This window comes from Podarcis gaigeae (genome assembly GCF_964106915.1).
Source record: "Podarcis gaigeae genome assembly, chromosome: 3".
NCBI lineage: Eukaryota > Metazoa > Chordata > Lepidosauria > Squamata > Lacertidae > Podarcis > Podarcis gaigeae.
Window position 1 is genome coordinate 91,386,646 of NC_139680.1, and position 15,487 is coordinate 91,402,132.

The 15,487-nt window shown below is 39.5% G+C and overlaps 1 protein-coding gene across 10 annotated transcripts in view; it reads right to left on the minus strand.

The window, feature by feature from the left end:
- DNAH14 (dynein axonemal heavy chain 14) overlaps window positions 1-15,487 on the minus strand; it is a 132,102-nt gene that overhangs the window by 99,356 nt on the left and 17,259 nt on the right. For 9 of the 10 annotated variants that reach the window (XR_014562721.1, XR_014562722.1, XR_014562723.1 and 6 more), the window contains exons 14-22: window positions 14,120-14,408; window positions 11,144-11,192; window positions 10,433-10,530; window positions 9,718-9,881; window positions 8,014-8,361; window positions 5,473-5,814; window positions 4,610-5,003; window positions 3,080-3,270; window positions 1,936-2,181 (exon numbers count right to left, since the gene is read on the minus strand). Coding sequence is in view for 6 of the 10 variants with exons in the window: in XM_083732931.1 (XP_083589057.1) it covers window positions 1,936-2,181; window positions 3,080-3,270; window positions 4,610-5,003; window positions 5,473-5,814; window positions 8,014-8,361; window positions 9,718-9,881; window positions 10,433-10,530; window positions 11,144-11,192; window positions 14,120-14,408 (2,121 nt within the window). In the remaining 4 variants the exon portion in view is untranslated. The remainder of the gene's footprint in view (window positions 1-1,935; window positions 2,182-3,079; window positions 3,271-4,609; window positions 5,004-5,472; window positions 5,815-8,013; window positions 8,362-9,717; window positions 9,882-10,432; window positions 10,531-11,143; window positions 11,193-14,119; window positions 14,409-15,487) is intronic. The other variant, XM_083732930.1, reaches the window with a different exon arrangement.

Below are 15,487 nucleotides of genomic sequence, written 5' to 3' on the forward strand. Positions count from 1 at the left end.
CATAAGCACCCCCACTCCTCGCCGGAAACTGTCGCACCGAGAATCCAGACGACGCGTTTCCGTCAAGGAACTTTTATGTTGGAATAGATTCCGTAGACACCCACTGTCGGATTCTACCAGCAACTGACGGAGCCATGCTTTGGGGGCTCCGTTAGAGACAGAGGTTGGCTGGCTAGCCAAAACCCGGAGGGATCAAGCTTTACGCACAAGCAGCTCATTATCCCATCACACCGAGTAAGATTGTCTTCTATAAACACGGTTTTAACAATGAGTCCGTGACTGTGGAGGCCAATTCTGGACCCTCACACCCTTCCACATTTGGGACATTGGTTCCCAGGTGGGAGTTGATCACGGTGTGGATTTGCCAAGTGTGCCTTCCTCTTAGCACGTTTCTCCCTTGAGTTCTGAGTTTGAGCGTCTTCAAAGTCCATGACACCTTTGGTAAAGACTGTTCTCCAAGGGGAGCGCTCACAGGCCAGTGTTTCCCAGTTGTTGGTGTTTATACTGCATTTTTTTAGATTTGCCTTTAGACAAGTCTTTAAACCTCTTTTGTTGACCACCAGCACTACGCTTTCCATTTTTAAGTTCAGAATAGAGTAGTTGGTTTGGAAGATGATCATCAGGCATCCATGCAACATGACCAGTCCAACGAAGTTGATGTTGAAGAATCATTGGTTCAACACTGGTGATCTTTGCTTCATCCAGTACACTGATATTAGTTCATCTGTCTTCCCAAGTGATGTGTAAGATTTTCCGGAGACACTGTTGATGGAATCTTTCGAAGAGTTGGAGATGGTGTTTGTAAGTGGTCCATGTTTCACAAGCATACAGTAAGGTTGGTAAAAATAGCTTTGTAAACAAGCATTTTGGTTTCCCTGTCAATGTCCCAGTCCTCAAACACTCTGCACATCAATCGGGAGAAAGCCACACTCACAGAGCTCAGGCGATGCTGGATTTTGGCATCAATGTTGACCCTTGTGGAAAGTTAACTGCCTAGGTAGGAGAAGTCTTTGTCTTTGTCTAGCTCCTCCCTTTGACCTTATCGCCTTGGGTGACCCTGCTGGGAGTACAAGATTCCCGACGGCTTCACTCACAAGGGTCATAGGAATGTGCAAGCCCACTCACCACGACAAGGTGATGATCCAGCAAGTGAGATATTAATGTAAAAGTCCCTAAACACAGTGCTGTTTTTCTAGAAAAAGAGGTGCCTCCCTCTTTCTCTTAGAATGGCAATGGCACCCACCTGAGAGGTTCTGGAATACACTAGAAAGGTGCCAGAACTGAGTTCTGGGGAGTTCCCCCTGAAAAAAAGCTCTGCCTAAACAGCTCAGGACCAGGTTACCTGAAACCATATAGACCTGAGTTCACATTGCTATCGTCTTCAGAGACCCTCCTAGTTGTGCCACAAGCTGCAGGTCTGTCAACAATGAGGAAGACAGCCTTTTATGCAGTGGTACGTAAAATCCAGAAAAGCCTTCCACCCAGAAATAAGGCATGAGTTAACACTGTTACAGTTCCAACACATGCTGAAAGTTTCTTTTATTTCTCTTGGATCTTGCTGGTTCATGATGCCTACCTTTGTGGTTTTAAATTGATCTGACTACAGATTGCCTTCTGATTTTAATATTATTGTATATTTTGTATTTGTTTTGTATTTTTTACTCTTTTACACCTCTAGAAGATACTTGCATGACAAGCAGTATAATTTTTTAATTAATTAATTAAGAACCGTAATTATTTAAAGCATTGGTCTTCAACTGGTAACAATTATATGTAAAGCGGGCCACACATGGAGTGTCATGACCATTTTTTGGAGACAGAATGCAAAAGAAATGTAAACGATAGAGGAGGAGGAAAATATAGATGAACAAATTTTATATAGATTAAAAACCATACATAATTTAAAAAATGTGAAATGGGTCTAGTAAGATTTACCTTAATTGGTCCAATGAAACAAGAACCTTTAATTGTTGAAATTGTCACTTGAGAATCTTCTAACAAAGCAATTATATCTTCAGCAGATGAAATAATCAAAGTATTTGACGTTTCAGTGTGATATTGAGATAAATGAAATTCAGTTTTGGACCAAATGTCAATTATCCTTTTCAGCATCGCTTCAAGAGTTGCTTCATTGGACGCTGTTACAGATACCTCATTTATTTCTTTTCTATACTGAAACATCTAAAAGTTTAAAAATTAGAAACATTTTTGTCTGCTGGTATTGTTAAATGAATAACTGTTATATATATTCAGAAAATGTATTCACAAAGAAAGTAATTTTCAATATTCCCTGTTTGACTTGAGGCTAATGCAGTATCCGTATCATTGCCACCTCCATGATTTCTCCTGATAAAATTTATTCGTATACCGCTATGGTACATTATACACAGTTCACCAAAAGCAGGAGAACAGGAATTCCTGTGTTCTAGATAGAATGTAATGGTAGTTTGATTCCTGTGGCTTCACAGTTATGTCCCCTGCCATGCTACTATCATTCAAATGATGGAATCACACTTGCTACGTGCGCAAAGTAAAAAGAGAAATTATTCAAAATGTACAACCAACACAAAATTCTGACTTTTGCACAGAAAAGTCTGGCACCTGGCCACAACCTGAAAGTCCAGCATGGCCTCATCTTGTATCTAATTATGACAATGGCTACTTCTGAAATCAACCAAGTTGTGGCTTTTTTAATTCCAGACAGTTGTGGTGTCCATTTATTCACATCCCCTTGTTAGCCAGCATCCCTGGGCGGCAGGGACTCTGCGGCTGGGCATGCAATGACCACGTAAAGAGGCTTAATTAGAAGCCTCGGAAACATGCAGTTTCTCAAAGCTTTTTGGCTCCATTTCATATATCCAGTGACCTGAACCATATATCTAAGAAGAGACCAACAGAACTGATTCCAACAAATATGAGCAAGACAAATATGCTAGTTCTCTAGCCACTTTAAAATGAAATAGATAAATCTAAACTGTAAAACTTGAAAAAATGCCCAAGAGACTACAAAACCTAGAGGATGGGAAGGGGGGGGGTATTCTACAGCATAATAAATGGTACTTATAAATCATGCAATTACATTGAATTCCAGAATCTTATCCAGGGTCAGTCTTTTATCCCCATTAATTGTCTGCTTAACAATATTCTGTATTGTTTCCCAATGCCGCGACTGAAGACAGGGATTCCGTAAAGCTATAACGATAGGCAAAAATTCCTTGAACTCATACAATGATTTCTTCATAGCTGGTAAAATAGTATTTTCTGGCAAGCCTTCAAAATATGAAAATATTATGGACACATCAAAACACTTTTCATAAAGAAGTTTATTTCAAAAAATATTCCTTTCTTTTGCAAGCTTTTTCCGGTCTTTTTTCATGGTTGCCTTCATATTAAAGCTAGTCTAATTTCCCAAATAAAATTCTGAATTATTTTCTATTTACAAGGAATGTGGCATCCAGTAGTGCTGAGTTTAGGGGGCAGAGGGGGCTTCAGCTCCCCCAATATTTTTCAGCAGGGGGCAGCACCCCCCAATATTGAAGGGGCTGCTATCCCCCCACCACCCAAGGCACCCTCCACTCACCCTAGCCTCAGCCCCAACTTCCATCCAGCAGCCCAGGAGCAAGGCGGCAGCTGGGACGAACACGGGAGATTTCTGCTCTACTCGTCCCATTTGCAGCCTGGCGACTCGGGAGCCCAGGAACCAGGTGGCAGCTGGGATGAGTGCAGGCAATCTTTGCTTCACTTGTTCTAGCTGCAGCCCAGGAGCCAGGTGGGGTTTCAGACAAGCAAGCACAGAAATGGCACACACTGGATGGTGTCACATGGCACATCATGTGACACATCATGTGACCATGCACTATCAATGTGGGGGGCAAGTAGGCACCCCTGGTGGCATCCATATTCTGAATTGCCTTAGGAGAGTAAGAAAAATTCTCAGGGATGACTCACACCCCGGCCATCACCTCTTTAATCTCCTACCCTCGGGCAGGACATATAGAAGTATAATTAGCCATACCAACAGGCTAAAAAATAGCTTCTCTCTGAGGGCTGTTAGGTTGTTGAATGGAAAATAACATAGCGCAATTGACTTGCGAGGTGGTGTGTTGTTTGATAAGCACACAGAGTGCAACGAGACTGAGTGTTTGGGGAGGCGGCTTGTTTAATTTCATTGTACACAGGTTGTACAATGACAATAAAGGTATTATTATTATTATTATTATTATTATTATCATTATTACTAATATTTGATATAGTCATGACAATCAAGAAGTACATACAGTTAGGTTTATCTCTCTCACAAATAATCATTCCTTTAAAAAGCAGGCTGAAGTTTGGCACAATGAACTGACCAAGGGAGACATTTGAGCAAGTACAATATGATTTGTTCTCTTTGTTCAGAACACTGCTATGTCATCATTATCTATCTCTTGTTAAAATAATCTAACACAGTGAAAACACTAGGCAATTTAGCCTTTTGTTGATAAACCTCCATAGCCGAAATAAAGCCAAAGTTGTCATTATTCCATTTCAAAACCAAGTTTTTAATATCTAAAGAAACCATTTTTATTTCAATTAATTCATAACTACTGTAATTATTATTTTTTCTTACCTTTTTCCAGAATCTGTACAATCTGCATGAATCTGTTAACATCTCTTTGAATTAAATCCACATCAAGGTTCCAAAAAATCATATGTTTCCACTTAAAGAAAAGCCTAGCCCATTCCTGCCTTGAATCCCACAACAATTTACGCAATACTAGCTCACTTTCAATTTCAGAGAGCTCAACAGTTGCTCTCTGACAGTCTCCAGACTGAGCTCCATGTGACATCTTTTCCAAGGAAGCAGATTTCATCTCAGTAACTGAACTGTCAAAAACAGTCTGGTAATTTGCATAGTTCAGTATTTTCTCACTAATATCAGCTGCTTCTTCTATTAGGCTTTCAATAATCTCATTAGCCATCTTAGGCAAGGTTTCACTGAGGAGAAGGACAGGGTTTCGTACCTAAAACACAAAATAAATGATAAAGCAATCCCAAGAATGCTGTGGAGAGAGGGCAGCCAGGAATTTTCATACATCTTGGATAAAAATCTTAGCCAAATTGGGGGTCCACCTTGACTTTGAGTTGGATTCTAATGAGCTGCTGAAGCTTGTTTCTAAGTCTGGTTTGGGAGAACTTTGAAAATTTTGAGGTATAATTAAAGCAGCTGTCCATCACACAGCTTCCATATTACCATTTGCTAGAGGCAGGTCCACTTCCAAAGATTCTTTTCCATCACATCTCTGTTTAACTTAATATATTTTACATCAGGCACAGTCTAATTTAATTAGTTTCTCATTTTACCAACACCTACCTCCGAAAACAAAAATGCAGTCAAAGCTAACAGGGAAATTAAGTGCTCCTACGCTTTGGTCTCATTCCTCTGCAACTATAAACAAGGTAAAAATTATAGTTCACTAGTAACTTACTTACTTTGTTTTTGTATTCCCTCAGTTCAGCCTGAAGATTGTCAATATATTCTGCCAATCCTTCATTGAACTTTATAACATAATCATCCTTCATTTTTTCACAAATAAGGATAGTTGACTGAAGATTCTGGAGTGTTCGCACAACAGTCTGATAGAGAGCAAGTTGCTGAAGTGGAAGAAAGATGTCATAGTCTTTTGCAATGAAGTAGAGCTCAGAAAGACTGTTATACTGAATCTTTATTTTTGGTAATTCTTCAGAAATTTGTTGTAGATATAGCAAATGTTCAATGAATCCATCCACTGTCAGTAGTTCTTTGCTCAGCTTTGCAACTGCTGTCCTGATGACCTAAATGCAATGACATATTAATAAAACATTTGAATATATTGTTAGACTGCTGGGAAGAAAAAGGAGGAAGTGGGTAAAACCATCTTGGCTGCTGACTGGAGAAGCTGCAAGCCAGAGACTGGGGAGCATGGCTGGCTACTCTGCACTCAAGATGGCTGAAGGTATGAGAGAAACAAGGAGAGACACTCTGGAGATGTAATGGTGTGGACTCTCTTCCTCTCCATGTAGATCCAGGTGTATATAGGTGTAAAATAAGGCCTATATCTTAAAATGCTACAGCCTTCTCCATGCCCTGAATTCACAACAGGAAAATGACCCTGGGTGAGTCCTTGAATATTGCTACCTCCTTGAATATTGCTACCACTTGACAGAGATTGGCGTGGCATGTAACTATATATATACCCCCCCCCAAATATAAAAAAAATATCTCCAGAACAGTGGTTCTCACTATGCAGCAGGACCCAGAGGTTTGTGAGTAGGGGGTGAGTGTTTCAAGAAAGGAAAGGGATTTGCCACAAGCAAATCCAAAGACACTTTCCTGGTAGCAGACAGTATATTTATCTATTGAAGCATTTATATAACTATTATATCATGAAAAATCAAGGCAATGTACACTGCTAGAACATAAACAACATTAAATAAATGAAATTAAAATGTTAAAATGCAACTAATCATTAAGGTGTTCTGTCTCAAATGGTTCTGGAAGCCAATAGGCTGCAGAATATTCATTCATTCAGTCATTCATTCATATGAGTGTTTAAGTATAGATCTATCTAAGAAGTCGACAATCTCAATTGGGGCATTGTCAGGGAACTGCCATCGGAGGGACAGGTGGTGGAGAGGCTCCAGGAGAATAGGAGAGACTCTACAGCAGAAGAAGGAACCAGTAGGGGGAGAGCAGGAGTTCCAGCGGAAAGGGAATCGGGGGAGAGACTCTGGGATACTTCTAGTGAGAACAGTGAGGAGGTAACAAGACCCCCTTTAGCAACCCCCACCCCTCGCTGGAAGCTGTCACGCAGAGAGTCCAGGAGGCGCATGTCCGTCAAACAACTTTTATGTTGGAGTAAGTTCCGTAGACGCCCACTGTCGGATGCTACCAGCGACTGACGGAGTCATGCTTTGGAGGGCTCCGTTAGTGCCTAGGTTTGGGTGACCAGCCAAACCCCAGAGGGATCAAGCTGTTACGCACAAGCAGCTCATTATCCCATCACAGGCATAAAGGACAGGGAATTGAGCTCTCAAAAGTAATGGATCTGAGTATGACATAATTGTCTTCTTAGCATACTGAGCAGTAGTACTTTGTGCACTAGCTCTATATTGTTACTAGACTTCTGACTAGCTGTTCAGTACTTTCCTTTTTATGCTCACCTTTCCACTTTAGCCTGCTGCAACAAGTTGCTGAATCTCACCAACCTGCTAGGTAATACTGAGTTCAGTAAGTTTATTGTGCTAGCTGAAGGCCATGACAAAAGCACAGAAACACAAGCAATTTCAAATACTAAATATAAATCAAGGCATCTACTAAAACAAACAGAATCCTCAATTTCTGGTGAGACTACCACCAGGGAGCCTCTACTACTACACAAAGTGTACTTCAGATTTAGACCTCTGAATTCCCCTTACAGTTCATGGCTATTTTGTCCAATTCTATCTTCCTAAGATTCCCTGCTGCCAGTGCAGAAAGAGGTACTTTCTGAGTCACTAATGCATTGGAGTCATTCAGTAACCACTAAACCTGCTCTATCGGGAAAGACTGCTTCCTTGAACATAAAGGGTTTTAGAAAGTGATTCCTTGGGTTAGCGTATAAGGGGCAATAACAAATAATGAATAGTATCTTCTAACTAGGTAATATTAGAGTAGCTTCATCTCCAATCCAATCTCCCCCAACACCTGCACTAGCAAAGAGACTGAAGCCAGGTAGCTCCCCCAAGGTGAGAAGGTAGTGGTTCCCCGTGAGATTTGCTTACATCTGTGATGGTACTGGGGCAGAAGGAGGCTGTACAGAAGACATTCTGGCTGGGCATCTCTTCTATACACACACACACTTATATCCTACCTTTCCAAATATTTCTCAGTCTTTTCTATGACTGGCATAGCTATTTTGCAAAATTTTGTTTTGCACTGGTGGCAGTGGAATTTTTTTTTCATATAAGGCATTTATCCTAAAAGTTTATTGAATGAGAAACTGAAACACTTACTTCTACAAGATGTACATTCTTTGCATCCATTACTTCATAAAAGCAGCTAAGAATTATACTAATGAGAGCTTCAAAAAATGGGAGGCAATCCTTTTGAAAGTTGAAACTCTGGACCTTAAACATACGGATGTTCTTTTCAGTAACCATACATACAATCTCCTTTATATCAACAGTATAGTTTTCCAGAATGTTTCTGAACTCTGCTGTAGAGATTTCTCTATTTAGTGAAAATATAGCGTCAGTTGTATTTTTTGCTTTATCAACCATATTGCAATAATTTAAAAAGTTTCTGCTGTAAGATTCTACTCGGCCCAGTGAACAACTCTGAAGAGACAGAAGGTTCAAAATCTGCAGAGTAAAACAGGAAATAAATGACAAACTTAGAAGTCAAAGGCACATTATTCTAAGCCAAAAGGTTTTAATGATGCAGAAACGATACTGTAATGATCAAGAAAGCCCAGGTAGCTGATTCAAATGTAATGCTATTCTGAGATTCCTTAAAACATGCTAAACTCTGGTAAAGTCCTCCTCTTTGCTGTTTGAGGAAAAGAAAGAGTATGTGAGCCCAATGCCTTCCTTGGGCTCATTGAAGCTCATACTCAGTGCTAAATCATTTAAACACAGCCAGATAGCAATACATTACTGAAACAGCATGGTTGCAAATCTGTATTTAACTGTATTTTAGCTAGTGCACACATAATCCAATAAAATGAATCATCTATTGCTACTGGAACATTTTGGAAACCAGGTCCTCTGAGTGACGAGTAGAAAATCAACCACCATTTGAATTTTTGTGCATATTTATTTGCATTACTAGTTGCAAATTGGCTTTATATTCACCAAATACCAATATATTTCTCAGCTGTCAGAATAAGACATATGTGGGCTGGATTTGTGGCAATATCATATTAATTCTTCTAATGCCATATCATGTCTATAATTGAAGCAGGAAAATGGAGCTAGCAATACAATGTAGTTTCTGGGCACTGGGGGTATTCTGCCAGGTGTATTTGTTATTAGATTAACATAAGAAGAAAGCAATGCCCCAAACAGGCTAAACAGATCTGACCTCCAGGAGTTACATAATGTTGAAAGCAACTGAGTATGAGTTTGTAGGAGAAGGGTAAGAATAGGACGCATTTGCCCTTCTTGAGCTCCTAACTGCTTGCAGTATCCAGGAGGCAGGATTAAGGCTGCAGGAATATGCACTATGAGATTAAAACAGCGCCCTCTGCATGCTACATAAATCAGTTTCAAAAAGAACAACTAAAGAAATTACACATTTTCCCTTTTGTCATTGTCTCCAGCAATCTCACCTCACTATTTAAGAAAGCACTCTAGTGTTTGGACATTAGTCCTTTAGCAAAGCTGGAGAAAATTTATCCAAGTCAAAACCTACTCCACCTGGCCACACAAAGAAACCTACTCCACCTGGCCACACAAAGAGCTTTTAAGCGCTCCACTTTCTTTACCAGGCTCTAGGAAGGCTTCACACAGGCTCTGGGAGGATCCTATGCAACCTTCCCAGAGCCCAGTAAGCAAAGCTGAAAGCTTAAATGCTCTCTGCCTTCCATGAGCAGCAAGCCCTGCTTGGCACACCAGCTTCAGAAAAGCAGGGGTGGTCACACAGGGGTAGTTCCAGGTTTGTTCTGATTATATGTGATTTTGTCTTTACACACTATCCCCTGGAACATAAAAACATACTTTGCTTCGATAATCTGGATCTGTTCCTAGAATGAGATCACAGTTTGGCCATGTTGATAAATGCTGTCCTGGTTCAGGATCCATAGAAGGTTGCATTATTTTATGTAAAGATTGAGTTGTGAAGATCGACAGCTGGGCATCTTGAGAAAATGGCAGAACTTGATCTAATAAAAGATAATACAATAGTATTTATAAACTCAGAAACTAGCCCTGGACATGGAGTATGAATTCTTAATAAATATAAACCAGCAACCCCACTCCCCACAGATTAATCTATATTTGAAACTTGGGCTAACAACAGAAACACTTTGCAACAGTAACAGAAATACCAATTCAGATTATTTTAATAAACTCTTATGAAACAGGGAGAGAGAGATATAACGATTTTAAATAAAAAATAAAATTTTAATTTCACCAAGTTTGAAGACATCCTTTTGCGGCTTCTTGCAATTGCTTTTTGTCTTTACCATCCTCAACAATGTGGTGTCATCAGGAAACTGGACCTCACTACTCACTCTTATCTCCAGTAACTTATGAACAAGCTAAGAAAAGCACTGGTCCCAATAGAGATGTGTGGGGGACCCCACTTCCTACATTCCTTCACTGTGAGAACAGGCAATTTATTCCTTTTCTCTGCTTCATCAGTGCAAACTATATGTTAATTAAATAGTAAAAATTATACATAGCACTGCATTGTTTGAGTGAGATTACTTACCAATAATGTTTTCTAGTGCATCCACAATTCCTTGGAACTGCATTGAAAACTCTCTTCTATTAGGAGCTAGATAAAAATCTGTAGCGAATGCTGGAGAGCTAGATAAGAAAACAATGAATTTCCTCTTTATTGGCAAAAGGTCTTCAGAAAATGTTAAATATAAAACAGCAAAGAGCTTAAAATCTAAAGTGTAGGCCTATCAGGGTGTGTGTGCAAGAGAAAGAGTCACCTAATATTAGTATTGGATTCTAATACAAATAATATTATGGAAGTTCACAGGAAAAAAAGCTCTCTGTTTTCTCCTTTCCTCACAGCATTCCCCGTACCCCATCCCATATTGTTCAAGAAGAGCCCTTCTCCGATATTCCGAAAGGGTTTTATGGAGTTCTGATCAGGTGGGTTAATAGCATTCAAGCATCAGAAAAATAAGTAAGCAAAGAATACCTGAAAATAGGAAAACTTAACTGAAATAAGAGATCAGGGAGAGCCAGGACAAAAACAATATGAGAGAAAAAACTGAGGGGACTATGCTTGCCTCCCAGAGTTCTTTGCTCTCCCGCATCCATCATGTGATGAGAGACATTACCCCAACCCATTCAGGTCATCAGTAACCATCTCAAATTGTAAAACCACTAAAATAAATATGTATCCCTTCTGCAGAGTCAGCACAATATATGATCTGTAAAACAAGACTCCTATGATTAGACATACCTTTTATATTTCAGTGGTTCCACATTGGATTTAGAAGAGTGTGTTCTACCTAATCCAGAAAGAAAAGCAAACACTTGGAAAAAAATCAAGCCATTGAAAATATCAATCTTTGGATGTCATCACTTTCCTAAAAGGAAACGTTTTCTACTGAATTCTTAAAACAATCATTTCAAAACATGTTATTTGGATCCATTTAAATTGGAGTTTAATAACAGCTTTGCAATAAAAACCGGCTTGGTCCATCCTTTGTTAGGAGAGATGGGGGAGTGTGCCCCCAGGTGCTTCCAGGTGACCTGCTCATTGAGCATTGATCTTGATTTGTGTGCAGGGAAATTAGATGGTGTTAGCTATCTAATGAACATTGATTTGGTTTTCAGGGAAGTGTCAAAACAAGCACTGTCCGACAATTTCCAGTACATTTCTCCATCACCTTTCTTATCGCAAAAAGTCTGGTCAACCATAATTTGCCAGTATGAAACAGAATCCCACCCAAAGAGCAATAGCCATCTTGGTTCTTTTGAACTCTTTTGTATATTTCTGGGCATAGGAGTCAACTCCTAGGAGCCAAGGTCCCTTCGGCCCCATCCTAATAATATATATATTTTTCACCAAAGCCAGACTAAATGTCTTTCCCTCTGCAGTATTGGATGGCAGGTTGAGAGGAGTTCCCTATCAGGACAGACTTTGCTTGTGTGCTCAAGACATCGATTCCATAAAACACATTTTGTTGCATTGTGCAAAATATGAGCAGGCAGGGCTGAACTGATACTACCCTTGCTGGTACCTTTCCCAGGAAAATCAGAGGCTCACTATGTCAGGTTCCTACTGGAAGACCGGACAAATGCTAGAACGTTAGCAGTGGCAAAGTTTTTATTGGTGGTTGCAAGAACAAATGAGCCCTATATTCTAAACAAAATGCTTGTTTAACCTGGAGGTAGGCTGTATGAATTGTGTATTGATTTGTAATGATTTCTTGGGTCTCTGGACCGTAATAAAGAGACATTGCCATTCCAACGGTTTGTGCATGCCACATCATGTGATTGATTATGCAGTGTGGGACTTACCTCTGCCCGCCCCCCAATACTTTATTCAACTTGGCATCCTTGTTTCTGGGATCGCTGTCCAGGTTGGGGGTGAGCAGTTCCACTTTGTGGTAGTTCCAGTACTACTTAATAATAATTTATAATAATACTTGGATGGCTATTTCCAGCAGAAGGTGCTAGGGAGATGTTTGGCCCCATGGAGCCTCCAATGTGGGGTGCCACTGAGGTTATTTATAACCCCCGTGCTATTTAACATCTGCATGAAACTGCTAACTGGGGTGATCCACAGCTCTATTTCTCCTTTACAATGGCAAGAGTGGCAGTGGATATGCTATGCCAGTGCCTGGCTCCTGTAATGGATAAGGTGAAAGCCAATAAACTGAAACATAATCCAGATAATGAGCAGCTGTTAGTGGGTAGCATCCTACATTGGACTGGCAGGATTCACCCTGTCCTGAAGGAGCAAGTGCACAGCTTGGAGGCACTTCTGGGTTTGTTACTTTTTCTTGAGGCACAAGTGGCCTCAGCGGGGCAGTGCGCCTTGCATCCACTTTGGCTGGTGACCCAACTGCAACCCTATCTGGTCAGGGGTAGCCTAACATCTGTTGTCAACGTTCTTGTAACATCTAGGTTAGAATGGTGCAATGTGCTATGCATTCATTCATTTATTTATGTTATTGAGTTTTATATGAAAAAAGTACTTTGTGTTACATCTAAAAAAAAGAGGGGGGGAGTACAAGCTAAATATCCCATCCTCCCATGCCTTTTACCCAACCTGAAGGCATTGTTCAGATCTAAATAATAATAGTGAAGTTCGTATAGCCACTAAAGTGAGGAGAATCCAAAGGTTGCTGATACCAACATAAAGGAAAATGTTGACACAACCATACATTATGGAATGTGGCAGGTACTACTTTTGAAGATGGTTGAGAAACTGCAGCTAGTGCAGAATCCAATAACCAGCTTTCTGACTGGGGCAAGACAATCTGAGTAGATAATGTCAATTCTGGCACAACTACAGTGGCTTCCAATTAATTTCTGGGCTCAATTTGAAGTGCTGCTTTTGACCTATAAAGTTTTATGCAGCTTGTTATGTACTGAAGTTCTCACCCTGGGCTAGCAGGGGGATACTGTAGATAGTTATGCAAATGAAGGATCGAAAGTGACGTTCAGTGATTGGATAGTTTTAGAAAGTTGTTACAGTAACGTGGTACTGGAGCTCTATATAAGCAGGCTGACTGAGCCCTTCAGTTCAGTTCTGTCCTGGCCTGTGAATAAACAAGAGCTGTTTGAAGAATCGCTGTGTCGTCTGATATGTTTACCCACAACTTAACACAACTCAGGGCTGCAATACCTGCCTCTCCCTGCAGAAACATTCCTGGGAATTTCTCCATGTGCCTCTTCCTAGAAAGCTGCAGAGGATTGCAACATAAGAACAGGCCTCTAAGTGTTTTACTCTGCTAAAGGCTTCACAGCCTTACAACCTGTATTTCTCACACATGTGGGATAGGTTTAAATTGTAATCTACAGATTTAATCCTCTATCCATCTCCTACATAAACATGGTGTGATAGCTGCAGAGCTAATGTCACTTGTCACTGGGCCCGTCCACATTACTGCTTGTCCCATGTCTAGAAAGCACAGGTCCAAGAAGTTGTTTTCCTTGCCCTGATCATTTCCCATGCTCTTCAGTGCTAAATTGGAGCAAACATCTGGATAAAACTCAAAGAGCAGTTTGTTCCAATTGAACACTAAAGAGTGGTTTTCCCCATGGGGAAAGCAGTGGGACAAGAGGAAGCATGGCTAAGTCCACTGACTCAACAGTTAGATCTTGGAGAGATGGTATATCTAATATGATTCTGAGTTGCGCATCTGTGCTCATGCAGACTCAAAGACTCAAAATTGTAATCTCAAAGAACTCAGGTTACTCTTACTCAAAATGGTTTTTTCATCGCTGGATGCATTTGTCTGTAGTAGCACAGAATTTTCCGATCCTTCATGTTTGCTTTGTCTGTCACTTGGAGATAATTGTTTCAAATCTTCATCTTCCAATGTTTCATTGAAAGGTACTAATGAGGTTTCAGAAAGATAATCATCATCCTCCTCCTGGATGTATTTTCGACAAAGTTCCTTTTCATAAGGAATTCTAAGCTCTATATTTATTTTAAATATTGGCACATATTCTTCCTCTCCTCTCAGCTGCCTTTTCACATCTTCCAGTATCTAAATTTGTATAAGAAAAACAAAAATGGCTTACATTTTTATTAAGTTTTTAATCATTTAAATGCAAATGGAAAATCAGCACAGTATGAAAAATTATGTGAAAAATATTATTTTAAAAGTGTTTAATTATAAAATAGAAATAATAATATTCAGAAAAATAATATATTAATAAGGAACAAAATTGGATAATCCACAGCATTAATGTATTATAAATCTGTTTATTCTTGCTTGAATATGAGGGGTTACTGTTGAGGTAGGTCCAGAGGCTACAGTTAGTGCAGAACTTGGCAGCTAGGTTGCTCGTGGGGTCAAACTACTACTAGGACACAACACTTTGTAGGCTCTTCTCTCAGGCCAACTTCAAATTATTATTATTATTGTTGTTGTTGTTGTTAATTAATTAATTAATTGAATTTACACAATGCCCTATACCTGGAGGTCTCAGGGGTTCACAGAAAATACTTTTTGGACTAATTTCTAAAGCCCTATATATACCGAAAGACCCAGTTACTTGAGAGATCACCTTATCTCTTATATATCCAATAGGTTGCTATATTCTATATTCTGCAGGAGTTTCTTCCTAAAGTCCCAAAAATATCAGCAGCCTGCTCCACAATAACAACTCGTAACAGAGTTTTCAGTGTGGCATCTATGTTTCATAGATACCCAATATATGTATTTCCCAGAAACAATGGAAAACATTTTTTATTTTGACATGTTTTTTTCAGCTGGATGAAAGAATCTCTGCTCATTTGCTCATTTGATATTGTTCTTTAACCTAACCAGTTGTTTTCACACTGTTTTATAAAGTTTTCATGATATGTTTGTAAATCACTTTGAGACATGTAAAAGGTGATTCATAACTTAATAACAACAACAAAAATCCATTCTATATTATTATTGTTGTTCTTGTTGTTATTAGCATTCTAAAATTAAGCTTCTTAATTTCTTACCACTGTGATTCTATTTCAAAAGAAACCCTTGTGCTTAGAACTTAATGAGATATAACATGGAAAAAAAATCTTAATTTTATTATACCTTAAGCATTAAAAAAACCCTAGGAAGAAACTGCCTATAGC